Here is a 27,220-nt window from a genome sequence, read left to right as displayed (position 1 = left end):
GCGGATTGGTCGAGAACTCAGCGCACATTCACAGGCTGACCTGAGAGAGAGAGAGAGAGAAAGACTGCTTATCACCGGCGGATGAGAGGAGAAGAACGGTCCAGAACAACTGTCTGAAAGGAAAGATACACAGAAACATGGAGGCTAACACGGAGCGAACGTTTGCTGACTTCTCTGGATCCTGGAAAATGAAAAGTTCCGAAAATTTCGAGGAACTTCTAAAAGCTCTCGGTGAGTTTTCAAGATTAGTCATTATTATAAAAGTCATATCTAAGATAATTAAAGCAAAATTTAGTTTTTAAATGTGAACTTTGTATTCGTATTGGATTAGCTATATTTTTTAATTAAAATCAATTACAAGTTATTTTGATATTTTGTAATGTTTAAAAAATGTAAAAGTAGTGTAACTTTATTCAGATTGTAAAAAAATAAAGTCTAATCAAAAGCCCGAAAAAGGAAGTGTTTGCATAATTAATTTAATATACAAATATGTATAATTATTACGCCTTTAAAAATAAGCAACAATGCTATTTTGTTTTAAATTTAGCCAATTTGATATCATCTGACAAGAAAACTATAAACCAAAAGAACCCCTTGCAAGACTGCATGTCAATGTTATTTATTTAAAAAAATATATATGTTTTGTTCAGGTCAAACTGAGACTCGGTTTGACCATGAGCACAATCAATGGAAAGCTGCATGAAAAAATGTTCTGCTTCACTTCCTTGTGGGATTATGATTAGGCGCACAAACCCTGATACAGGGCCCCTCGGCCAGCCGTTTGGCTCTGTAGACACACCGTCCCTCGACCCCAATTATTCACTCAAGGGGGAGTTCACTTAGACCAAGTACACAGTTGCCCCTAAATGAAATTAACACGAGAATGAATCCACTGCATTTGCAGGTGTAGATTTCCTTGGTGTAAACATTAAGACTGTGGTACCTGATTTGATTGCTGAAATATGTAACCGCTATTTAGACAGTAAAACATTCCAGTGCAGATTGGACACGCTTGTTAAGGACAGGAAATTAGCTGTAGGAAAAATGGCTTTGATTTCTGATAATGATAAATGGCCTTTTAATTTCTTAGCACATTTGTGTGTTTGTGTTCTACAGGCGTAAATGTCTTTCTGAGGAAGATTGCAGTTGCAGCAGCTTCCAAACCAGCTGTTGAGATTACACAGCAGGGGGAAAGTCTCTCCATTCAGACCTCCACTAGTGTGCGGACCACTCATGTGTCCTTCACGGTGGGCGAGTCCTTCAATGAGGCTACGGTGGATGGACGCCCCTGCACAGTAATGCCACCCAAGATTTACTATCAGAAAATATCAATGTCTTAAATGCATTATTATTTATATTTTCTAATACTAAACACTTGATGGTGAAAGTTCACTTTTATCTATACACACAAACAATGTATGTTTTCAACAAACTTTGAGACTCTATAAAGACATTTAAAATTAATATATCTGCTTTTAGCTCTTTTCTTACTGTTTCTAACAATTTCTCGTCAGAGTGTTCCAAAATGGGAGACAGACCGAAAAATCACTTGTGAGCAGACGCTGCAGAAGGGGGAGGGGCCTGAGACATCATGGACACGTGAACTGACCAATGATGGCCAGATGATTCTCGTAAGTGCACCACTTATTTGAAAAATAATGTTAATATTTTTAACTGAATTATGCCACTAGCATATAAAATAGACCACTACTATAGCCTACTCTAATGTGCATCTTAAAAGCTCAACACTTGTTCACTCCTCACCATTATAGTTCACATTATTATTATTATGACATTATATTATTAGAAGTCACACTGCTCCCATTTAGGCCACTTACAGTAAACTTACAGTTTTTTTTTTTTTTTCCTAATAGACATTTTGTCAAGTCAAGTCAAGTCACCTTTATTTATATAGCGCTTTTAACAATGTAAATTGTGTCAAAGCAACTGCACAATATCAAACATATCACAATATCAATATCAAACATATCACAATATCAATATCAAACATTGGCCTCTGGCCAACAAACCAGCAGTTCAATTTAACTGCAGCAAAGTCAGATTGTAAGGTCTCAACTAGTTCCAGTGGTCATTTGGTAATTCTGTATGTTGTCTGAGCGTTGGCATCCTCTGAGGGGTTGGCATTATCTTTTCTCAGGTTTTGTAACTTTCATTTAGGTAAATCAGTGTTGCATGGTTAGAAATGGAAAAGAGCATTCTTTGTATTCAGAGAACAAGATCTGGTCGGATATGTGAATATTTAACATCTGTTGATATGTTTAAGCCCATCGGATAAGGATCTTAAATTGTTTAAGCAGCTTGTTGGTGGTTTCTTAACATCTCTCGTGTTTATCTTCCAGACCATGAGAGCTGGAGATGTCGTCTGCACCCGTGTGTATGAACGAAACTGAAGGATCCTAGATTTTGGTTCATTCTATTCCATTCCATCTCAACCATGTCCACAATGTGCTAAAATGCTTGTTTATCATTGTACAAATAGCCTGTTCCTTCTACTCTTTGTATGTTTGACATATACTACGTTTGTGTGCCAGAGAAGGAGAGATGTTTGAAGGGTCAGAGGCGGTACTTGTATAAAGATGATAGCGAGTTTGCATTGTTCTTTTTGGTGCTTTGGCTGAAAAGTGTATTTATTATTGTTGTTTGTGCATTTTATGTTTCAGTTTCATGTATATGCCACAATGTGGCTTATTAATCAAAAACTGTTTTGGCAATAAACCTTTCTACTCATAAACCCCCAAAAATCTCATGACTAATTCACTGTTATTTTCTTGCCTGGATATAGAAATCTCTTTGACACTAGCCTTGGTTGCACTTTTAAACTTATTTTCTGCCTCATTCCTTTTCTTCAAAGTGCTCTTTGTCTGTTCTTGCTTTCTGTCTCCTGATCCAACCACTTACAGTTTTGAACAACACTATAAATTTGTATTTTATGAGTGTACATCAATTGTTGAATTATTTCCTGGCAAGGAGTAATGGGGGAATGAGGGAGAGGTATGGAAAGAGTGAGCAAACGTTAGAAAAGAAAAATAATTTCATATTCTTAAGGTTACATCCCCTCTGCTTTTTCTCCCATCTGTAGCTAGTTACTGCATGAGGTCAGAGAGAATGGCTGTAATTTCTCTTTCTGCAGCCAGATTGATGATCCAAACTGTTGCTTTATTCTAAATCTAAGGCAAATGCTTCTGAAAGTTTAATTAAATAATATGTATGAGTAAATGATGCAAAAAGCTGCTAACAAAAAGCAAAATTAAGTTAAAACTCTTTCTTCCACCCTCCGTGTCTTTTTTTTTTTTTTTTCAGAGACTGCTGTGTTTTTCAGCCTGCTGCCGATGATTCATTTTCCAGGTCCCAGAGAACAGAGCTCACAGTGGACTTATTCAAGATTGCACATAATTTCAGTCTGCTGTGTTGCGTATGTGTGTTCTACAATTCTGAACTGTCCTGTTAAGAGTTTTAAGCTCACATAACCCATGATGTCTTAAAAGTGTATGTTTGTGCTGCAGTGTACAGAGGTTGCCATTAAATTTACACACTTTCTGGAAGAGGCTGAAAACATTCATAATCTCTGCTTAACATCAGAGGCAGTGACTATATTTTTGTGGTGTTTGCTGAAGCAAGAATCATTGCAACCACCCACAACCACTCTAAAAACCACCTGGCAATGCCTTAGCAACCACCAAGAACACCCAAACAACCACCTAGCAGCCACCCAGAACTCTGTAACAACCTATAGGGTTAGCAACAACCAAGAAAACCCCAGCAAACGCCTAGCAATGACTTAGCAACTAGTGCACACACACACACACACAAACACACACACAGCAGTAAGTAGTGAACACACACCTGGAGCAGTGGGCAGCCATTTTTTACTGTGGCACCTGGGGGTTTGGTGCCTTGCTCAAGCGCACCTCAGTTGTGGGTATTGAGGGTGGAAGAGAGCACTGTTAACTCCCCCTACCTACAATTCCTGCCGGTACAGAGACTCGAACCCGCAACCTTTGGGTTACAAGTCCGATTCTCTAACCATTAGGCCACAACTGCCCCCCCAAACCACCCAGTCTTGCCATTGCCATTGCCATTGTCATTGTTATAACAAGCACCTTGCAATGCCCTAGCAACAATCCATAACCTCAACAACCATCTCACACTGCCCTAGCAGCCCTTCAGAATCTTCATAATGAATCACCCAGCAAACACCTAGCAATGCATAGAAACCACCCAGAACACCATAACAACCACTTTGCAATGCCCTAGCAACCATCTATAAATCACCTAACATACACCTTTCAATACATAACCGCCACTACTGAGCTACTGAGAACCCCCTAGCAATCACTCATCACCCCAGTAACGATCTAGCAATGCCCTAGCAACCACCCAGAACACCCTAAGGCCGTGTTCACACTTGGCGTCTTTTTGGACTAGAAAAAGTTGACAAGAGCGTTTTTTAATGAAAAACAAAGCTGGCAGCGTCTGTTACAAATAGCAGCCGAGAGCGTCTTTTGTTGCCATAGCAACAGCTGCAACAGTAGCCTAGCGCTGTGTACTGCAGAAATGTCAAGAAAGAGTAAAAAGTTGGCTCTTGCGTTGGCTTTTGAAGTTAACGGGAAAGAAAATGTCGATTCACAACGACGTTTGTGGGGGCACGACATTATATGGGGAAGGAACTAGTACAATCAGTCTATCTACCGGCACCTTCTCCATTTTTCTTCTTGTTGTTATGGAAACGACAGATCTTAGGCCTTAGTGTGTTCCATTCAACCGTTAGTGTACTGCGATGTGGACTTCAGGGTATTCCGCTATCTTAAAGGGATAGTTCACCCAAAAATGAAAATTCTGTTATTAATTACTCACCTTCATGTCTTTCCAAACCTGTAAGACCTTCGTTCATCTTCAGAACACAAATTAAGATATTTTTGATAAAATCCAAGAGTTTTCTGACCCTGCAAAGACAGCAAGGGAACTTTCACATTCAAGGCCCAGAAAGGTAGTAAGAACATTGTTAAAATAGTCCATGTGGCAGTGGTTGAATCATAATGTTATGAAGCTACGAGAATACTATTTGTGGGCAAAGAAAACAAAAATAACGACTTTATTCAAGGATTTCTCGTCAGAAAGCTCTTGGATACTTTGTGTTCCGATGATGAATGAAGGTCTTACGAGTTTTGAATACGGTGGGTATTGAAAGCCGGTTCCGAATTTCATGTGCATTTCGATTCCGCTTAACGATTCCTGCATTCGCATTTTAATGTGATTTTAAACGATTTACGTGCAGGATGGGAAAGAACTTGAGCACTGTTTGCGTGCAGCTCACAAGCGCAAGCACAGAGAAAACTTGTCTCGGTCTGGGTTCCCGGCCTGCGTCCATTCTTGAACCATTCTGTGCATTTCCATTGAAGAAGATTTGTTCTGAGCATAAACGTGCTCAATTTCTGTACCTGAAATTTGTTCAGTTGTATTTATTTATGTTATAGCTAATTGATTTGTTTGTTCCTATCTTATTACAGACTGTTTACTAGTCTTTATCAATTTAATGTTTAAAATATATTAGTCTAGTTTTTGCTGTGGTATTTTTTGTTAAAACCATAGGCAAATGTTCCTAAGTGCAAAAGGCCTAAGTGTTCTGTAAGTCGCTTGCTCATGTTATTCAGCTGCAACTGAACACTTTGTAAAAAGACACAATAAGTATGTTTGACATCTAAATGTTTCACTTAATTTTTTTTTATCAGATTTTTTTTTTATCTTATTGGAATTGAACTAGGAATCGATAAGAATCAGGATCGAAGCAGAACTGGAATCGGAATCGGATACCCAACGATACCCAACCCTAGTTTTGAATGACATGAGGGTGAGTAATCCCAGAATTCTCATTTTTGGGTGAACTAACCCTTTAAGTGAGATTCCAATCTGAATGGAATGAACCTGTTCTGTTTGAAGGGCACTGTTCTGTCATAGGGAATAAGGGATACATCGCTTCACAGGAAGCGGAGGGGGAAAATCACCCAACTGTTATTGGTTCTACAATGAAGGGGTTATTATTAAATGTTGTTATTAATATTCAAACTAGAGTATTTATGAATGGTAATGATGATGAATGTTACATTTCCATAATATATTGTTTTACATTTAGTCATTTAGTGTTGTATGAATAGGTGAAACTAAGTAAAACCGTCGAGAAACAGCTGAGGCTCTGCCATTTTTTCTTTTCTTTTATTTACCTCAATAAATATAATGCTGCGTGTGGGGAAAAAAGCATGAGATGAGACCACTACAATTTGTTAACAGTCTAAACATACACATTTTGACTATATTTATTAGATACATAATTGTTTATGCATTTTCTATGTATTTAAATTTTAAAGTAAAATAAATGACAGTATTTATTTATGTTATATCATAATCTGCGTGACCCCGTCATTGTCTTTCTTTGAAGACGTTCCAGGGCATTCCAAATGAGTGATTGTTGTCAGCTAAGTCCACTTCAACGTATATCCCATGCTTAGGGAGTAGGGAGCAGTGAACACTGTGTAGGGACCCTGTCAATTGGAATGCACCTCCACAATTATCTAGCAATGGTCTAGCAACCACCCAAAGCATCCTAACAACCACTTAGACTAGACCTAGCTACAGAACATCCTAAAAACCACCTAGCATTTCCCTAGCGACCCTTCAGAAACCTCATATCAATCCCCTTAGCAACCATGCAGAAATCCACTGTAACCACCTTGCAATGTCCTAGCAACTAACCAGAATAACAACCATTATAACATCCAGCTTGCAATCCCATTTAAAAACCCCTAACAACCACCTTGCAAATGGCATAGTGACCATCCATAACCCTATATCAATGACCTTGCAAACACCTAGAACCGTCTAACAATCATCTTGCAAAGCCTAGCCACAACCCAGAAAGTCCTAAAAGCCCCTCAGAAACCCAATAACAATTTCCTTACCTTCCATGCAGAACTCCCTAGTAACCACCTAGCAATGCCCTAGCAGCCACCCAGAACACCCTCACAACCACCTAACAACCACCCTCAGCACCTTTCACTGTGGTGGCAAGTTGTTGCTAACGTTTACTTGAGAAAATGCACATTTGCACAGCATTAATTATATTTGTTTCGTCTGTCTGTCTGGGCTTCTTGACTCACTTTTCAATTCCAAGCGAATGCCAAAATACTTTGAGACACAGTTTCACATCCGCTGCGACGCCTGGTGTGTTCACTGCACACCTCGTTAACAAGATTAATATTACAAGCACTCTAGAACAAGGTCATCAAGTCTTCACCATGTATTTAACTCTGCCCTTGTGCGGTTTAAGCCTATTGTGGTGGTATGCACTAAATGAGACCCAGATCCTGGTTTCTCCTTTTCTTTAATTGAGACCATATTGCTGAGACGGACAAAACCCACAAGCCCACACGGTCCACTGAAGCTCCCTCCATCCCTGCTGGTTGCCTTGGCAACTCACCAGTGTAGGCTTCATGTCAGCTCATTCCACAGGCGGCGATGTCATGGGGCCGTGCATCGCTTGATTGGCTGAGGAATGTTGTGGTTTCAAAGGAAAACAAAAGGAAGCACGGACACACCCACTTAGAGAAGAGAAAAAGAGGTTTTAAAGGAGAGATGGTTTAGGGAATTAAGAGTGATAAATCTTTGTCACTTCACCATAACCTTCCTCACAGAACTCACAGATAAACAACATATTGTTTCTCTATGAATATTTCATATAAGGTCCCATTCCTGTTTACCATCGCTCTGTCTTGCTCACTGATTAATTGCATTTGAACTTCACTGGAAGCTTGCACACCAAGATCAGAGCATACAAATAATGCGATCCAGGAGCCACGCTGTTTCAAAGTCAACTGGTAGTGTCTAGTTTCTTGGTTTCCTTTCAATATGTGTGAATTTCATCCACATCTGGTCAAGACTGAAGTCAAAGTGCTGAATTAATTGTTTGTGGAACACTTTGTATCCTAGAAGCAGCTGCAGAAATGATCAGAGAGAGCAACTAGAACATCTGAAGTCAGTGAGGTCAAACTTTCAGTGACATAAAGTGAATGTGTTAATCTAAGTAAATGAGTTTTATGAAAGAGCACAAAGAAGGGTGATTGTGTGTGCATTGGTCGGTGGCGTAGTGGTATATTTGTGTGTTGTGAGGTATCATATGACTGACTTTCTGCCCTCCTGTCACCCATGTGAACTCACATGACTAGAAAATTGCAAACCTTCAGCCATCTTCCTCATGTGACAACTTGCCCCGGTGGTCATACCTATATTTTACAGAGGGAAATTACGTTGCTACCTCGCTTTTCGAAGCAACAGTGACGCCAAGTGGTTGAATGAGGAACAGGAACAGCATGAGATTTTAAATTAAATTTTAAAATGTACCGCTTAACCGAGATGGATGCACGGATAGATAGATAGATAGATAGATAGATAGATAGATAGATAGATAGATAGATAGATAGATAGATAGATAGATAGATAGATAGATAGATAGATTTTTAGAAATGATAGGCCATTCTGTTGTTGAAATAATTTAAAAAACACTAAAACTATTTTTGTTTTTAGGAGAAACACGCCCCCTTGCTTTTCTCCTCAGACATGCGCTTTTTCACAAAAATTCTCCCTCATCACGTGATATAATAGCGCTTTCTCATTGGCTCTTCCTCGTCATGTGACGCATTTTTTTCCTCAAAGCGTCAGTTCTGCTGTGTTGCCATGTCCGCTAAATATAAGTAATTATAGGTCTCTGTTATTCGCTTACAAGTTAACGACTAGTTTATTTCTAGTTGTAATGTGAACTATTATTCTGTAATTATGTTTTTGTAAATAGAAATGGTTTGCAAAAAAAAAAAAAAAAAAAACTTATTTTGCTGTTTACTCGTCCGGAAAGAAAAACTGAATGACTTGGTAAAATTAAATTACTTGTTTTTCTTGAGCAACCTGGCAACACCCTTGTCATGTGATACGAACACTAGCGCTGTCAGAGTAAAATTGAAACAAAATCGTGTCGCTCGTTGGCTCTAACAAAGAAAAATAAATAAATAATTTTAAAAACCAAAGAAGAAGACCATAAACCACTGTAATATAAGGACAGAACTTGCTATTGATTTGACACGGACACCTGACGTCTCGGTGTAATGTTGGATGGTTAGCTAGTTGGTGTGATTTGTTTGTATTAAATTGATTTATTACAATCCGGCATTTAACGTTACTAAACTGGACTTGACACTGTTGTGCCTGTAACTGTCCGCTACACAACACTGTTCTGGTGTTTACCTGTTCATCGCGGTTGAGTTGAACCTCTTTTTACATCTTGGCGAGATCTAATCTGCCAAACCAGTACCAAAATGTCAAAATACACCACTTTTGCTGATGCATCTGATGATCATAATCCATTTCAGGTAATGTACTGTTCTAGTTTTTGTAATTACATCAAATCTGTTTGAGTTGGGTTCATTTGTGGCCTAACTTAATTTGTGAAGTGCTGTACCTCTTGTGATGCTGTCATAAGGCCAATCATATTAAATGACTGTGGTCTTGTATGAATGATCTCTCCAGTCTGTGTCCTTGACATGCTGGCTTGTATTTGAACTGCTAAGTTAGTTGTTGATCACTTGATGCTTTAAGTATAGCTAAATTAAAGGAATCAACTAACGAAATTAGAAAATGATTATATGAAAATGCATGTATAAACAACAGACTACCAGTTTGGACACAGCTGTTTATTGTTATTATTTTCCAATATTTAAAAATATTAGGTCATGAAAATGTTGAAAGTTGAATATTATGTAGTAGCTGTATATTGTTATAATTCTATTACATTTCCATTTCTATTTTGAAATTTGTACAAAATGTCACAAACATATAGGAATTATATAATGGCCAACTAAGGCAAAAAATATTGCTAATTTCTTTGAATTTTTATAGGATTTTTATATTGAAGTCTGTACATAGGTGCAGTTTATATTTGTCTTTAAATCTAAATTGAGGCATTTAGGTCAAAAGGTTTTTAAGATCATGAGAAACATAAATTCACTCCTGTGTCTCAATGGTACTCTATTATTTTATGTTATTTGTGTTTAGTCACTCGCAGTTTATCAGATGAATTATCTTATTGTGTTGTCAAGGTTAGTCCCTCTATAGCAAATTAAGTTTCTGCCTCAGAAACAATGATATTAGTGAAAGATTGTAAGTTTAACGTGCCAGTTTTTAGGCAACCTTGAGTTTGGTTTAAAAACGTTACAGTTTTTGTGGCATCAGCCCAGATATTTAATTTATTATCTATCATCTGCTATGAATGGACTGAAAGGTTTGTTTTTCCTGTGTTTGCAGGATCCATCAGTGACTCAGCACAGCAGCAACACTGGCTATGCCACTCTGGACCTCTACAACCCATTTGACAACAACACAACAGCGGTAAATATGTCCTTTCTGACAATTGTCAGTCTTGAGTAGCCTTGAACTATTAATCACATGATGGGAGTACAATGAATTATCAACTCTTTCATGTCAACTTCAGTTATCTCTGCTCTGCAAGAGAAAAGTCGTATCAGAACATTTTGTCACATTGTGTGTTTTGTAATATTATGTTATTCATTTTATGAATTGTTTTGCTCTTTGTTTTGGGTAATGAAGCCTCCACCTCCCTATGAAGCCACATCTCCTGCTGCACCTCCTGCCCAAACGCCTCCCAACAGGACCACACCAACCGAGCCCAAGAATTACGGATCCTATGGAACACAGGTGCTGTTTAGAGTAACTAAATGAGACATATTTGTCCACACAGGGGCATAACACTGGATTCACTATAACTGTTACATCTGGTGGTTTAAGATTTTTACCGTAACAGTTACAGCACACAGTTGCCCCCTCATCAAGCCAGTGTATGCATGTTATTTTAGTTAAAAAGCAATATTTTAATAACATTCTGTTAGATATAGATCTGTCACTATCATAATACATTTCTAGAGTGGTTATTGGGCTGTTTTAACAGCCTGCTGTATTGCAGGATAGTTATATTTTGACCTTATAATTATTTCATTCTACATTTGGACGGCTTTCAGAATTTTTCACAAAATGGATAGTATGATTAAACTGATTTCTATGAATAATCTTAAGACCACTGACCGATGTTTATTATTTTATTAATGGGAATAGCAAGATAATAACAATAAAATAAAAATACACTACCATTCAAAAGTTTGGGATCGGTAATGTATACTTTTATTCAGCAAGGATTTATTAAATTGATCACCTTTATAATGTCACAAAAGATTTCTATTTCATATATATATATATATATTATTTTTTTAATTTTTTTTACTTTCATCAAAGAAAGTTTTCTCATCAAAGAAACCTTAAAAAAAAAAAGATCACAATTTCAACCAAAAGTATTAAGTAGACGAGTGATGATGCTGAAAATTCAGCTTTGCATTACAGGAATAAATTGCATGTTAAATATATATTAAAATAGAAAACACTTATTTTAAATTGGAATAATGTTTGAGAATAGAACTGTTTTTACTGTATTTTTGATCAAATAAATGCAGACTGGGTGACCCCACACTTTTGAACGATGACATATTTGCTACTAATTAATAAACTAAAAGTTCATACTGCTATGGAAGAGTAAACACAGCTCAATTTCAGCTATAGTTTTGCTCCCTTTTGAGTTGCAAACATTTAACCATAAATAAATATATCACATCGAATTAATACTGTGCTGAGATGCTTAATATTATGGTAGTAAAAGAAAACACTTATGCATCTCATAATTGTTCACTGCCTCTCCCTCTATGTCTGTTGCAGTCTGCAGTGAATGCCACCACAGCAGATCTTTTGAGGAAGCAGGAGGAACTAGAAAGAAAAGCAAAAGAGCTGGAGAGAAGAGAGAGAGAGCTGAATGCACACGCGCTTGGGTCTGGAGCCAGTGAGTGTAGCAATATCTTGATTTCTTGAGAGAAAAATATCTTGATTTCTGTGTTTGCCAGGGGAATTAAATGTAAATAAAACTTCTCGAACCCACAGTGAAATTTCCCTGACTCTTATCTTCAGTTTTACTGCTGGCATTACGTGCATAAAAGGTTTCAGTGGCAGTTTGCGATTAGTATTGCCATTCGTAAGCTGTTTAATAAAATTTTAATGCTAAAGCTGCTCATAACACCTTAGAAATCATATCGGAATGACCTGGCAACCATTCATAACATTGTCTTTTTGGGTGCTACATGTGCTACTTATCTTGATGCATTACGGAAGGTTTTGATGAAAAGTATTTCAGCTATCAAAAAGAGTGAAGTACTGTCAGCTCCATTTGCACATTTTATCATATTCAAATCCACTTTGGATAAACAATTTTACACAATTCTGCAGATTTTCAATGCAGAAAATGGGACAAGCAATCAGTGTGTTTTTAAGAATGAGAGGCTTCATTTCAGTCAAGATTAGCAGAACATACAAAGCGTAACATTTAAATAACACATTACTTCTTTTTCCTTTTACACTTTTTTTGAATCCTGATGAATCTGCACGAAAGAGAGCAAAGTACTGCGGGAATAGATATGTAAAAGATGACGAGACAGATGGATAGGCATTAAACAAGTGTATTTTAAGAACTGAGGTGATTATTTAGATGGACTAATTGTTGGTCAGGGTTACAATGAAAGTGTTGAGATGGATGAGACCTGAATGAGAGAGGAGGGGACAAAAAATGGAACGGTTAAAATGATGACAGTGATGGATGGATGGTATTTTCAAAGGAGTAAGATTTAGACCTTGGCAGTAATGAACAAGACATTAATGGAGTGATGCTAGCGGATGTGATTGATGAATGGGGAAATGAATCTCTTTCTGTGTCCTTCTCCCTCAGCTCGTCAGAATAATTGGCCCCCATTGCCCTCCTTCTGCCCAGTGGGACCGTGCTTCTATCAGGACATTAATGTGGAGATTAGCCAAAGCTTCCAGCGCACTGTCACCACCATGTACTACTACTGGATGTGTAAGTTTGCTCGGTTTAGAAAGACATAATAGTAAGTAAATTATGACAGAATTTTTGCTTTAGTTTTAGCAATTGTGTGTATCATTCAATTGTGTTATGTATCAGCAGTTGCTCCCTAGTATAGGCATATTGGTCAATCACTTACTTCAGTATGTTAGTTGGCTTGCAATTGGCCTGCAGTTTTCCTTTGTACTTATCTTTCTCTCTCTTTTTACCCACTTCTCTCATCTCTTTTTCTTAGTCACAGCATGCACTTTGCTCTTTAATTTCATCTCCTGTTTGGCTATGTTCTGTGCGGATCCCAATAGTGGAGTTGGTTTCGGCCTTGCCATACTCTGGTTTCTCCTCTTCACCCCCTGCTCCTTTGTTTGTTGGTACAGGCCTGTGTACAAAGCCTTCAGGTACGTAGCACTATGGTCTCTCGCTGAGGGTGGGACACCTAACTTGTCAATTTTTTTTTCAGCTGTAGCAAACCCATTTCAGCAACACTCAGATATTAAGTGCATTTAAAGGAATAATCACCCAAAATTGAAAATTTGCTGAACGTTTACTCACCCTCAGGCCATCCAAGATGTAGATGAGTTTGTTTCTTCAACAGAAGAGATTTGGAGAAATTTAGCATTCCATCGCTTGCTCACCAGTGGATCCTCTGCAGTGAATGGGTGCCGTCAGAATGAGAGTCCAGACAACTGATAAAAATCACAATAATCCACAAGTAATCCACATGACTCCAGTCCATCAATTAACATCTTGTGAAGCAAAAAGCTTCATGTTGTAATAAAAAAATCCATCATTAAGATGTCTTTAACTTCTTAACCATTGCTTCCAGCTAAAATACTGGAAAGTCGTCCAAGCATAATCTTCCTTTCTTCAGTAAAAAAAGTAATCTTGTCTAAATCAGGAGAGAAACATATCAAGGATCGAAATTTAACATTTACGAAAACGTTGATAGATTTTGATGTGAGAGGACAGCAGGGGATGTAAGGTTTAAAGCTTTAAACTTTGAAGTTTAAGGTTACAACTCTTAATGATGGATTTGTATCTAAGCACTTCACAAGATGTTAATTGAGGGACTGAAGTCTGTGGATTACTTGTGGATTATTGTGATGTTTTTATCAGCTGTTCGGACCCTAATTCTGACGGCACCCATTCACTGCAGAGGATCCATTGGTGAGCAAGCGATTTAATGGTGAATTTCCCTAAATCTGTTCCCATGAAGAAACAAACTTATCTTGGGTGGTCTGAGGGTGAGTACATAGAATTAATAATAATAATAATTATTATTATTAATTGGACTATTCCTTTAAGTGTCATTATTTCTGCTTATTACTGAATAAACTCATATCTTAGTATTAAACTTTGGCATAAAACTGCAGAAATGAGTGATATCTCAAATTATACAGATTTCAGATCTTTTTTTTTATCTGCTCAACAACAAAACAAGTGGAAAATAATCATGAAAATGTGTAATAGTTTGTTCTACCATTATGTTAGCATTTTTTGAGCGTTTAGAATTCATATGTCAGCCAATTGTTTCCAAACATAATGAACTTGCTCTTCCGTTTCTCAACAGGAGTGACAGTTCCTTCAATTTCTTTGCATTTTTCTTTGTCTTCTTCGCCCAACTGGTGTTTTATGTTATCATGACTATCGGTATCCCTGGCTGGGGCTTCAGGTGAGCTTGACAAAACAGGCACCTTTGTACAAATTTGGTTACTGACCTGTTTATTGTTATTTAGTGTCATTCCATTCTTACCAATTCGGCCACTGGCTTGATACTTTCTCTCTCATTTGTGTCTCAGTGGGTGGATCGTGAGTTTAGCCGCTCTTAGCAGCAACAAGGCAGTGGGTGCGATCATGATGGTAAATGCTGTGCTCTTCACCGCTCAGGCGGCCATGGGAGTGGTGTTGCTCAAGAGGGTAAATCACATCACCAATAACAGCATCCACTTGGTTTCAAATTAGGGATATAATCTTACGTATAAATTTAAAACCATACCAAATGTTTATCTTCTTTGAACAATAATGTATGTAGATTTTTAGTTCATAATACTTAATTATATTGATCTGTTGAATGACGATTTTTTTTTTTTTGCATCTTCTCCTATCAGGTTCATTCTATGTACAGGCAGACCGAAGCAAGCTTTGAGAAGGCTCAAGCTGAGTTTGCTACCGGTGTGCTTTCCAATCAGGCAGTGCGCCAGGCAGCCACCGATGCCACTATTTCTGCCGCACAAGGCGCCTTCACCGCACCCCGGTAGAGAGAAAAGAAATGAGGTTGAAGAACCTGATTGCTTACACAGCCTTGAGACAAAGTGACTTATTCTAGCACTGGCCAAGTTGGAAACCAACGCACTTACCCTAGACTCCTCTAGCATGCATGTCAAGATACACAAACTCATAATGATAATAAAACATTGGATTTCTTTTTGTATTTGTTGGTCTTGCTGAGCATTAGGCCATTAGTTCAGACATGCAAAAAGGATCTAGGTGTTGGTTGATTTCAAATTATGGCTTATATGAATGCAGTCTATTAAGATCAACGATCAACTAATACAATTGTCTTTCCGTTTATCGTGCTAGAAAAAGTCACTGTAATAATTTAAGACCGTAAAAATACCTAATACCACAGGCTTTGGCTTATAATTCTTGTCTCTTTTACATTTCTGAAGCTTGTAAGTGTAAGGTACAGCAGCCTTGCAGTTTCAACAAAGACGTGCCACATTCTGCCTTTGCTTTTCCCTTGATTTCTTTCTTTGTGTAAATAGCTGTACTTGGTGAGGAAAGGGATCGTTTCATTGCTCTAGAATGGAGGTTGCTACTTAGAACCTGTGAAGTTTAACTTGCCAAATGTTTTTCTTAAACAAATGAGAGAAATCCCATATCATATTTTAGAGATTCACGATTCTGTTAGAATTAGTCAACAGATTAGTCTGTTGGTGAATTGATTCCTTGCTTTGACCTTTATTTATGAAAAAGCATGTTTTTATGCAGCTTGAACTACTGTATGTACCTCTTTGCTGTTATACACAACTAATGTTTTATTTTCATGAGTTGAAACAGGAAATTTGTGCTTTGGAATACAGAATCAAACTTCATACCTTGATATAAAACTCAAAATTTCTTATCAAAATGTGGTAACGGAGATTGGTGCGGTTATCAGTGGCCAACATGTGTTGCTTTTGTGATTTGTAATCTTTTTTTTTTTTTTTTTGTAATTTCAATCTAACATTTTGTCTAACATTATAGTATATACCTAAATGGAAGTATTACTTTGTTATTTTACTGTTATTGTATTGCTGCTGTGTGTTCTTGTAGCTGTCACTGTTATTTGTTTTATTAAAGTTTATGAATATGCATCTCATACTTTGCCTTTGTACTTATTATTTGTGACCCTGGACCACAAAACCAATCATAAGTAACACGGGTATATTTGTAGCAATAGCCAAAATACATTGTATGGGTCAAAATGATCGATTTTTATTTTATGCCACAAATCATTAGTATATTAAGTAAAGATCATGTCCCATGATGCTATTCTGTATGTTTTAGCTTTTGATTAGTAATATGCATTGCTAAGAACTTCATTTGGAGAACTTTAAAGGCGATTTTCTCAAGATGTATTGCACCCTCAGATTCCAGATTTTCAAATAGCTGTATCTCAGCCAAATATTGTCCTATCCTAACAAACCATACATCAATGGAAAGCGTTCAGATGATGTATAAATCTCAGGCTTATTTTTTTTTACCTTTCTTACTGGTTTTGTGGTCCAGAGTCTCAGATTAAACGACGAAATGAGTCTCACTGATTGATTGATTCATTCCTGTTTAAAAAGCCAACAGCTGTACAATATTTTATGAATTTATTTAATGTTATATATTTGTTGCTTTTGTTGTTATACAAGTATCTTCAAAGTCATTATATGTTTATTTTATTATTTTCAAGTATATGAAAATATACTTTCTCCCAAGAAATTATTATAAATAGTGCGATGTTTTAAATTAATTTGTCGAATTAATGAAGCTTTACTGTTTGGATATCAAGTAGCCTGATGGAAACGACGCGTCTCCTTGACGCTCCTTTCCGAGCGCGACGCGTAACGTCACGTTCTACAGAAGCGAGTGAAGATGGCGGAGGCCGCTGCTGCTGCTCCACAACAGAGGTTCTTCTGTCACTGCTGTAGAGGAGAAATCGACCCCAAGCTGCCTGTAAGTACACAGCTACACAGTTAATGAAAACGCATGCGTTAATACAAATCCATGCGTCATTTTTCTTTCTTCCAGTGATAACTTATAGTAGAAGTACAAACTTCCAGTATTGCATATTTCATATAAATGTAGTGTTTGTATGAGTTCACGCGTGTATTAGGTGTATGGGAATGTCGTTTTAAGGAGTGTGTGATGAGTGCCATGGTTGTCTCCAAGTTTGGGAGTTCCACTGATGCCAAATATAGCACAGCCCTGTTGAAGTAGAAACACACAGGTCCTGGACAGGTTGCCTGACATAAAGATGGATGCTTGCATGTCATTTGATAATAAATATATATATTAGGAATTTAATTTTCCAATCCGTTAATCCTGCCTCTCTTTTTTTTGTAATATCTGTTGGATGAACAAATCATTCAAGGGTCAACTATGTACGTAGATTATAACTGAAAGGTTGAACTGTATTCTTAGATGTAAAGTTTTTTTTATTTTTCTTATTGAATGTCAAATTGCCACAGGTGTTTTAATACAATTTTAATAGCTTTTCGTAGTCAGGATTATAGTAAAATAAATACATCCACCCTGAGAATTCTTCACTGCAATTAAACAACTATCTGCAACATCTCCGGTCTATAATCTTACATTTTATTATTACTTTCATTTTATTCTATCACCCTGGTAAAAAAAAAAAAAAAAGTTATATGTTTAAAATACATTTATTTAATGCTAAATATAGTATTAACATATTTACTGACATATCGCTCGAGAATTACTGATATAAAAATTATAATTCAACTTTATTTGGGATACTACTTGTGCACAATGCACATTTCTTAATATTAAGCCTAAAATGTGTTTTAATGTCACTATTGATGAGTATTGTCTGATCTTTGAATAACATCAGTCTTTAAATGCAGAATATTTATAGTTTACCAAAAGTATATTTGCAATAGTTCCACTTTAGCAGAATCAAATATTCTTCAGTATATCTTTAGTTGGACTTCAGCACTACTTCCACATAATTAAAGTGTATGAAGTACAAAATTAGTTGTTCCAATTTAGCAGACTTGAAGTATACCAGTAGTTTATTATACCAAAAGTTCAATTGCAGGGTATTTTTATTAAGTACAAAAATGTGTAAATTAATTTGTAGTACACTTAACATGAAATAAATGTATTTCAAATAGATTATAGTTTTTTTTTTTTTTAAAACTAGGGCAAACACATGATAAGCCCATATTTTTTCCAAAAAGCCTGAAAGTCAAAATCAGAATTTAGAGGCAGTTGGTTTAGGACAGACATCTGATAACCTAGAAAACATGAGAATAAGCTTTATTGGCCAGGTATGTTTAAACATGAGGAATTTGTTATAGTGACAGAAACATTATAGATAAACAGTTTTACATCTATTGTTTTGTAATAATGTGTGTCTGAACAGGAATATATTTGTCCCAGATGTGAATCTGGCTTCATTGAAGAGGTGTCAGAGAACTCAAAGTATGTTTTGCTTTTATGTCGGTAACTAATGATCAAGACCAAAATGTTTTTTTTTTATTACTGTAATTCCATACATCTCTGTTTACTCAACTTCGATAATATATATCCTTTGTAATTATGATGTTTGTCATTTACAATGAGTAAAACATGTTTCATTAGTCTTCTTCAGAGTCGAGATGGTGCTGGTGCAGGTGATGACATGGCTTCACAGTTTGCAGAGGTATATATATATATATATTTATGTTTTTTTATTATATTTTTTTTTTTCATGACCTTCCTATAATTGTTCATTAGAGCATCATAAATATATCATTAACTAAAACTATTAAAAGTTTTTTTTTTTTTTAGAAAATGTTTTTGGAATTTTTTTTGGGAAAATGTTACCTTGCCAAAGCAATAAAATTAATGAATAAAAAGTGGAAATAATTTTTTTAAAAGTAAAAACTAAACTAAAAATAAATTTAATTGAAATAGTAATATTTAATAAAACTAAAATGAATAAAAATGACTGGAGCACATAACAGAATTACAATTTTTTTTTTTTTTATTTAAATGAAAATAAAATCTAATTCAAAATATTTATAAGAATGAATGAATGGTGCATTTATATAGTGCTATAATATATATAATATATTACTATAATATGCTAAAATAACTCGGTCTTTCTACTTTAAAATTTGTTATTTGTAATTACAATAATACAGTATATATAAGGAAATGATTCCTTAAGGGGGGTCAGTCATGGGTTTTGTTTCGTTTCTCTATGAGCCTTTTGTCTTCCTTTTCCATTAGCTTTGGCAGCTGCTCTTCATGGAACATTCAGTGCTCCTCTCTGACCCCACCGTCACAGACGCGCTCCGCAGCCGCTCAGGGGTCGAGGCAGCAGTTGGTGAACCTGCCCCTGGGACAGCGGGACCTGAAGCATCCATGGAGACGTTGTTAGACTGCACAGAGCCTGCGCTCCTCCCTCAACAAAACAGCCAGCAGCGTAATTCTAGGCTGGATCAGGGACCGGCTGTGGAGGGGTGTGTATGGCCACTTGTTACAGCTGCTGTCTACCAGGAGTTCTGAAAGATGGAATATCTGTATTTAAATGCTAACATTCAGTTCTGCCATGCAAATGGATTATTCATAAATATATATTTTTTCTTTTACTGAGAGAATCTGTTGGCAGCTTACAGTTGCGACACTCATAATATATTTAGTATATCCATGTTTTTTACTTTGTACTGGGATTTGACTTGATTATTTTAAATAATAATAAAATTTACAACAGTATCCTGCTATACAAAAAAAAAACTTGACTATTTTAAGCACCTTGAAAATATGAGGAGAAAGGAGATTAAAATATTCCTCAAAATGTTTTGATCGTATCAGCCAGGGAATATATTTTCACACATTTTGACCAATGAATTGTCTAATATATTTTTTTAAGTATTCTTCATTACTGGTAACTTTTACTCATACAAATACTTATAATACAACAAAGTTTTAAGATTTAAATTGGCCCCCTTTGAGGAAGACCACCTTTTGTCACATAAGCGACAGCTATTATTTGGTAACTTTTACCTAGTAATGTATCTGGTCCAAAAGATAGATAATCTTTTACACAAAACACATTAAGCAGCAAAACTGTTATTGACATTGCAAATAAGAAGAAATAGATAATGCTGGAGTAATGGCTGCTGAAAATTCAGCTTTACCATCACAGGAATAAATTACATTTTAAAATATATACAAAAATAGAAAACAGTGATTTTAAATAGAAATTATATTCCACAATATTACTGTTTTTACTGTATTTTTTGATTAATTTACTGTATTCAAATGAATGACCCTTAAAATATATTTTCAAAAATGTTTTAAAAAAATACAACAAATCTTATCAACCCAAAACGTTTGAATGGTAATGTATATGTAAAAAACCCAAAAACAATATATAATAAATTTCATATATTATATACACGCACAGTGCCGTGCGAAAGTATTCATACACCTTCATTTTTTTCACATTTTGTTATGTTGCTGCCTTATGTTAAACTGCTTTAAATGACTTTTTCCCCCACATCAATCTACACTCCATACACCATATTGACAAAGTAAAAACAGAATTGTCACAACTTCGTAAATTTATTAAAAATAAACTCAAATAAGTACATTGTATAAGTATTCATACTCATATAAGCCTCAGGTATTTTTTGTTTAATGCGACAAGCTTTGCTCATCAACATTTGGCAATTATCTGCCATTTGTCACCTCACCTCTTCACGTCTCGAGCTTTGTCAGGTTGGATGGGGACAGACGCACATTTTCAGGTTTCTCCAGAAATATTTGATTGGGTTCAAGTCCAGGCTGTGGCTGGGCCACTCAAAGACATTCACAGCGTTGCGTATAAGCCACTCTTGATGTGTGCTTAGGGTCACTGTCCTGTTGGAAGGTGAACCTTCTGCCCAGTCTGAGGTTCTGAATGCTCTGGACTGGGTTTTTATTAAGGCTATCTCAATATTTTGGTGCATTGAGCTTTTCTTCTATTCTGATGAGTCCCTCAGTCCCTGTTGCTGAAAAACAGCCCCGCGGCATGAGGCTGCTACCAGCACACTTTACTTTTGGGATGGTACTCTGCATGTGATGAGCAGAGCTTGTTTCCCTTCAAACATGATGCTTTGAATTGAGGTTCATCAGACCAGATAATATTACCTCTCACAGTCTGAGGGTCCTTTAGGTGCTTTTTTGTAAATTCCAAGTGTGTTTTCTTTTGTCTTCACTGAGGAGAGGATTGAGTTTGGCCACACTGCCATAAAGCCCAGATCGGTGGAGTGTTGCAGTGATGTTTGTCCTTCTGTAGATTTCTCATATCTCCACATATGATCATGGAGATCAACTAGAGTGACCATCAGGTTCTTCGTCACCACTCTAACCAAACCCCTTCTCCGTCAATTGCTCAGTTTGGCCAGGAGGCCAGCTCTAAGAAGAATCCTGGTTGTTTTAAACTTCTTCCATTAAGGGTAACAGAGACTACATGCTTCTGAGACCCATCAATGAAGAATAATTTTTTCCTGAACTCTTCCCCAGATGTGTGGCTTGACGCAAACCTATTTCTGAGCTCTACAGACTGTTCTTTTGACCCCAGGGCTTGGTTTTTGCTCTGGTATACATTATCAGCTGTTGGACCTTTTATTAAGACGTGTGTGCCTTTCCAAATCATACCCATTCAATTGAATTTGCCACAGGTTACCTTCACTCAAAGTCTAGTAACACCTACAAGCAATATGAATGCTCCTGAACTAAATTCCAACTGTCCCAGATAAGGGTATGAGTACTTATGCAATGGAATCATTTAAGTTTTTTTTATTTTTAATAAATTTGCAAAGATGTTTAAAAAACTTCTTTTTTTTTTTTTTTGCTTTACCATTAAAGTATGGAGTGTAGATTGATGTGGAAAAAAGCAATTTGAAGCAGTTTAACATAAGGCAGCAACATAAAACGTGAAAAAAATGAATACTTTCGCAAGGCACTATATATATATATATATATATATATATATATATATATATATATATATATATATAAAATTATTTATTTATTTTTCCATGAAAGGAAAATCTGATTGATTAAAAGTTCCACAAAGACTGCAATTTTAGTCATAATTTAATCATCAATCCTTAGCAGTCATTAATGCTTTTAAATGCTCTGAATTTTTCTTCAGTGGAATTTATTCATTTATTTATTTTAATTCTTAATGCATCAATCCTGTCTTTGTCTCTTTAATTAAGGATTGTCCAGCAGTTCCTGGTTGGTCTGTTTTCCAATTCTGACAGTGCAGGTTCCCAAACCTCCTCATGGTATGTTTTGTGCTTTACTGTCATTCTTTTAGGTACAATATGTTCCTGATATAACATTCCTTTTAATCAATCAATCAATTAAACACATTTTGGGTTTGGCTGGGGTTAAACAATATTCATATCAACCAATCACCTCCATTGTTTGACAGGAATGTTGTTTCAGAACCAACAAAAGATATTCAATGTGCCCTTATGTCATACAAACTCATTAATTTGCATATGTCAAGACAATATCTACAAATCCATCCAATGATTTATCGATAACCTGTTCTTCAGGTCTAGCATGCTGCACTCAAACCCTGGAGATTATGCTTGGGGACAAGGAGGTTTAGATGTGGTCATCACACAGGTGAGTCACACTGACGTCAGTGACATCATCTGATGATGTGACTCATGTCCTCAACCTTTTTGCCTCATTGGTCTTCACAGCATTTTGCCTGTTGGCACTTAAATTCAAGCTCAAGTCAAGCTCATTATAGAATTTTCTTGCTGAAATTAAAGAAGCATTAGAAATATCCTGCTCATCAACCGCTGCAGATTTTTTTTTTTTTTTTTTTTTCCTTCCAGTTGCTTGGTCAGTCTGAAAATACCGGCCCCCCTCCTGCTGAGAAGGAGATGATCTCATCTCTCCCCACCGTTAGCATCTCCTCAGAACAGGCTGGTAAATTCCCATAATCCTCTGAGTCACCATGCACACTCCATTTTAAGTGCTATAAAGCAAAACAGGGCTGTTCACAAATTTCTGGTCACCTCCAGGAAGCATTTATCTTGCATTCCTGGCAGACTATTGTATTGAGTATGGAGAGGGTGAGCTGGAAAGTGTTAAAACATGATGAATATGTACGATTCTGACAGCAGCACATTGTGTAGAAGCCATATTTATATCAAATGTTTCCAGACACTCACATTTTTCCCCTCATGTTATTTATTGCTGAGCTACAAATCGTTCGTTCATTCAGTTGCAAGTTGTTGTTTTTTAAAGCACCCAAAACAGTCACCCAAAAATGAAAAATCATTTACTCAACCTCATGTTGTTCCAAACCTGTATGACTTTATTTGTTCTGTGGAACATAAATGAAGATATTCTAAAGAATGTTGATAACCAAACAGCTTCAGTTCCTATTGACTTCTATTATATGGAATTACAATAGATTTTTTGACTTCTATTATATGGAAATACAATAGAATTACAATTTTCATTTTGAGGTGGACTATGCCTTTAATTTTCAGGGTTCTATTTCACAGTACAAGCAGCACTTGACAATCGCTCTCTCCATTTTTCTTGTGCACATTTTTTTTTCTATGTCTCTCTCACAGCATGCCGGCTGGAATGCCCTGTGTGTAGAGAGGAGTACTCTGAAGGGGAATCTGTCCGACAGCTGCCTTGTCTGCACTACTTTCACAGCAACTGTATTGTACCCTGGCTACAACTGGTATGAGTCTCATAAAATGACTTTAGTGCTGAATCTTTTATCATCAGACCCATGTTTTTTAACAGAATAAAGCTTAATTTAGTGCTGCTTGTCATAAATAGTGGCAGCCCGTTCATTTATAATGCTTGGTTATAGCGTATTTATCTCACAAGCAAAATATCTAGTGGACAGAGGAAAAACAGCCTTACGCTAATGGACTAATTAAAGCCCATAGAGCTGGTCAGTTGTGACGTCAATTTGTAGACCAACCCAAAAACCAATTCACCCTCGGTAATTTCCAGTGGGTTTTTAAAATGTCAGGTTTCGATTTATGAGCACAATAAACTTTGTGGTTAGCATTATTTGAACAGACTTTACCGTCTTCTCTCTACAACATTTCACACAGTCAAACTGCAAACATGAATTTGAGGTGGCAGGTTTGAAATGTGTTTAGATGTTAATGATATTTGAAAACCGTATGCCTTGTAAAACTAAATTACGTGCTAAAATAACCTACACTATCATTCAGAAGTTTGGGGTCGGTAAGATTTTTTTTTTTTTATTGCTTTTGAAAACAATGTATTTTAATCACCAAGGCTCCACTTGTTTATTTACAAAAAATAAACAGGAATAATGTGAAATATTATTGCAATCTTAAATAACAATTTTTTTATTTTAATGTATTTTTAAATTTGATTTATTCCTGTGATGGCAAAGGTGAATTTTCAACACCATTACATGATCCTTCTGATTTGGTGCTCAAGAAACATTTATTATCAATGTTGAAGACAGTTGTGCTGCTTAATATTTTTGTCTTTTCAGGATTCTTTGATGAACAGAAAAATGAAAAAGAACAACATTTATCTGAAATTTAATTTGCTTGGCAACATTATAAATGTATTTACAGTAATTTTTGATAAATTTAATGTGTTGTTGGCTAATTAATTTCTTAAAAAAAAAAATCATAGATACCCAAAACTTTTGAATAGTAGTGTACGTGAAGAAATAAGACAATTACTCTTCTGTCCTCATTAGTACTGTTCTGTGTTAATAGCATGACACCTGCCCTGTCTGCCGGAAAAGTCTGGATGGTGAAGACTGGGGTTTCCAGCCACTGACTGGACCTCCACGGGCAATTCCCTCACAGACGAATGTAGAGGAACGTAGCACATTTGAGACTCTTTAGCCTCCTTTTCCTTCATTATTCTGATCAATCCAGGACAGAGAGAAGCACCACAGCCCTGTGCATCAGTGCTTGACAGAGCCCCTAAAAAGAGTGCCTTCTATTTCAAAAGACATTTTAATTGAGGCTCTTTCAGTCAGTATCTGTCTGATTAGCATTTATATCTGTTAATTGTCTTTTTGCAAAGTTGTGCCCAAAATCCTACTAATGATGTTTACAGTCCAACCTGAACTTACATATTTCAACTAACACAGCATACATGTGATGCATTTAATCAATTAAAAAAATTCCAAACAAACAGTCTCTTAGGTGGGCCGCAAGACTGGAGCTCAGGAGTACTAAAATAGATGAGACAGATGTCTCAGGGGATACAGTTCAAGTTGCATATGCATATTTAATGGCACGACACACGTTTACCCTATAGCTTCTTCAGAGCTCTTGTTTTAATACCTCACAATGAAGTAAGCGCACAGTTCACTTTCCCTTACCTGTCAATGGATGACATCTGCTCCGCACATGCCTTCACTCTCATGAAGGTATCATAGACATGCAAAGATTTAGATACCTACTCAAGTTTTGCACTGTGAAACGTTTCGTCTGTTGTACTGTACATGTTTTGGGTTGATAGTTTGCACTGGTGTTTTCTGTTTGACATTGATGTGTGTTGCTATTTTGTGAGTCCTTGTGGATAGATAGAAAAATAATTGTATTTATAGTATTCACAAGTTATGAAGCCGTTTTAGATCTCTTCTTGATGCTTTTTTTTTTTGGTGCTAATCCTCAAGGATCCTTGACTGCTCCATATTTTAATATTGAGACATGGCCCCACTCGTAATTTCACTTTACATTTTGAGTGTCATTTGGAATTTTATACCACACTATCACACAGATAAAGGTAAACTGTTTACAAGAAAAAAAAAAGTTACATTGAATAACTAGAAAAAGGTGCATATCTTTACCCATAGGCCAACCTGTTACATACTGCAATATAATAAATATTTGTTATTAAGACAATTTTTCTGAGTTTTAGGCATCATAGTATGTGAACTATATGGGGGTTTTGATGACGATGATAAAACGAGACAAAACTGTGTAATTTAGGTTATTTTACATTATATTAAACTTCAAAATGACCAATACTTTATTTAAGCCTTGTTACATTATGATTAATTACTATTTATTCAGCAAGGATGTATTCAATTAATCAAAAGTGACAGTAAAGACATTTATTCTAAAGAAAGAATTAGAATTAGAAAACAGATTTCTATTTCACAATTTATTCTCAAGAATAAATGACATTTTAAATTATATTAAAACAGTTGTTTCAAATTGTAATAATACTACTTTTAATGCATTTTTCCAATGTACAAGTTATAAAGTAAGGTTTGCATATTGTGAGAGGTAGATTTGCATTACAAACTGATGTGTCACATATTGTTTCCAATGACATTTTATACGATAAGGAAGCTGCTGCATGCCCAGGTTCTTAATTTCTGTCATTAATGTGCAATACGTCGCCATGCCATGCAGTCAGTCAGTCAAATTCTCATCTCATTTGCATCTTAAAAACCCAACATATTAATTATGAAACGGCATTAGTTTTACTATATATTATAAACCATGAAGTTTGATTTTCACCTGTTTCACCAAGGTCATTTTTGCGTTATTAGTTTAGATAAGTCACATGGCTATTAATATTTTTTTTCATGAAGCAATGATAATACCTTTACATGTTATAATAAGACACTAGGCACTTGTGTAAATGCAGAATTGGCCAGCCACTTAGATCAATGTCAAAAAATAACCATATGGATTGCGCAACCGTCCTCCAAGCCTGATCCAAAAGTTCAGTGGGGTTTTGTGTGGACAAAGTAAAAGGTCAAATAAAAAGCAGGTTTCAGTTTTTGTTGCTGCTCTAATGACTGAATTCTTATATGGTGATGGCGCAGTGGATAAGACACATGCCTTTGGTGTGAGAGACCCAGGTTCCAATCCACTGTGAGACACCAATGTGTCCCTGAGCAAGACACTTAACCCCTAGTTGCTACAGAGGCGT

The 27,220-nt window shown here is 36.2% G+C and overlaps 3 protein-coding genes across 5 annotated transcripts; all 3 read left to right on the top strand.

Annotated features, from left to right (window-relative positions):
• On the top strand, positions 1–3,561 carry crabp2b (cellular retinoic acid binding protein 2, b). The gene is made up of 4 exons (XM_079381326.1): positions 1–231; positions 1,117–1,295; positions 1,515–1,631; positions 2,361–3,561. Exons 1-4 carry the CDS (start codon positions 138–140, stop codon positions 2,409–2,411), a joined length of 441 nt encoding a protein of 146 aa, XP_079237452.1. The 5' UTR covers positions 1–137; the 3' UTR covers positions 2,412–3,561.
• Positions 3,562–8,978: 5,417 nt separating this feature from the next.
• Positions 8,979–16,389, top strand: LOC306847397 (secretory carrier-associated membrane protein 3-like). The gene is made up of 9 exons (XM_079381325.1): positions 8,979–9,431; positions 10,363–10,446; positions 10,666–10,773; positions 11,839–11,959; positions 12,896–13,024; positions 13,266–13,425; positions 14,598–14,699; positions 14,827–14,944; positions 15,136–16,389. Exons 1-9 carry the CDS (start codon positions 9,378–9,380, stop codon positions 15,283–15,285), a joined length of 1,026 nt encoding a protein of 341 aa, XP_079237451.1. The 5' UTR covers positions 8,979–9,377; the 3' UTR covers positions 15,286–16,389.
• Positions 16,390–17,129: 740 nt separating this feature from the next.
• Positions 17,130–26,307, top strand: LOC306847364 (E3 ubiquitin-protein ligase RNF115-like). 3 transcript variants are annotated; one of them, XM_079381274.1, is made up of 9 exons: positions 17,136–17,233; positions 18,669–18,727; positions 18,887–18,947; positions 19,520–19,752; positions 22,501–22,569; positions 22,846–22,918; positions 23,137–23,230; positions 23,887–24,002; positions 25,036–26,307. In XM_079381274.1, exons 1-9 carry the CDS (start codon positions 17,153–17,155, stop codon positions 25,165–25,167), a joined length of 918 nt encoding a protein of 305 aa, XP_079237400.1. In that variant the 5' UTR covers positions 17,136–17,152; the 3' UTR covers positions 25,168–26,307. The 3 variants fall into 3 exon arrangements, with proteins under 3 accessions (XP_079237402.1, XP_079237400.1, XP_079237401.1); XM_079381276.1 differs by lacking the exon at positions 18,669–18,727 and having other exon boundaries at positions 17,130–17,233; positions 25,036–26,171; XM_079381275.1 differs by lacking the exon at positions 23,137–23,230 and having other exon boundaries at positions 17,138–17,233; positions 25,036–26,171.
• Positions 26,308–27,220: the final 913 nt, after the last annotated feature.

This window comes from Barbus barbus, assembly GCF_936440315.1.
Source record: "Barbus barbus genome assembly, chromosome: 27".
NCBI classification, from domain to species: domain Eukaryota; kingdom Metazoa; phylum Chordata; class Actinopteri; order Cypriniformes; family Cyprinidae; genus Barbus; species Barbus barbus.
The sequence above is the reverse complement of the archived record's forward strand: the minus strand, read 5'-3'. Positions and strand labels throughout refer to the sequence as shown.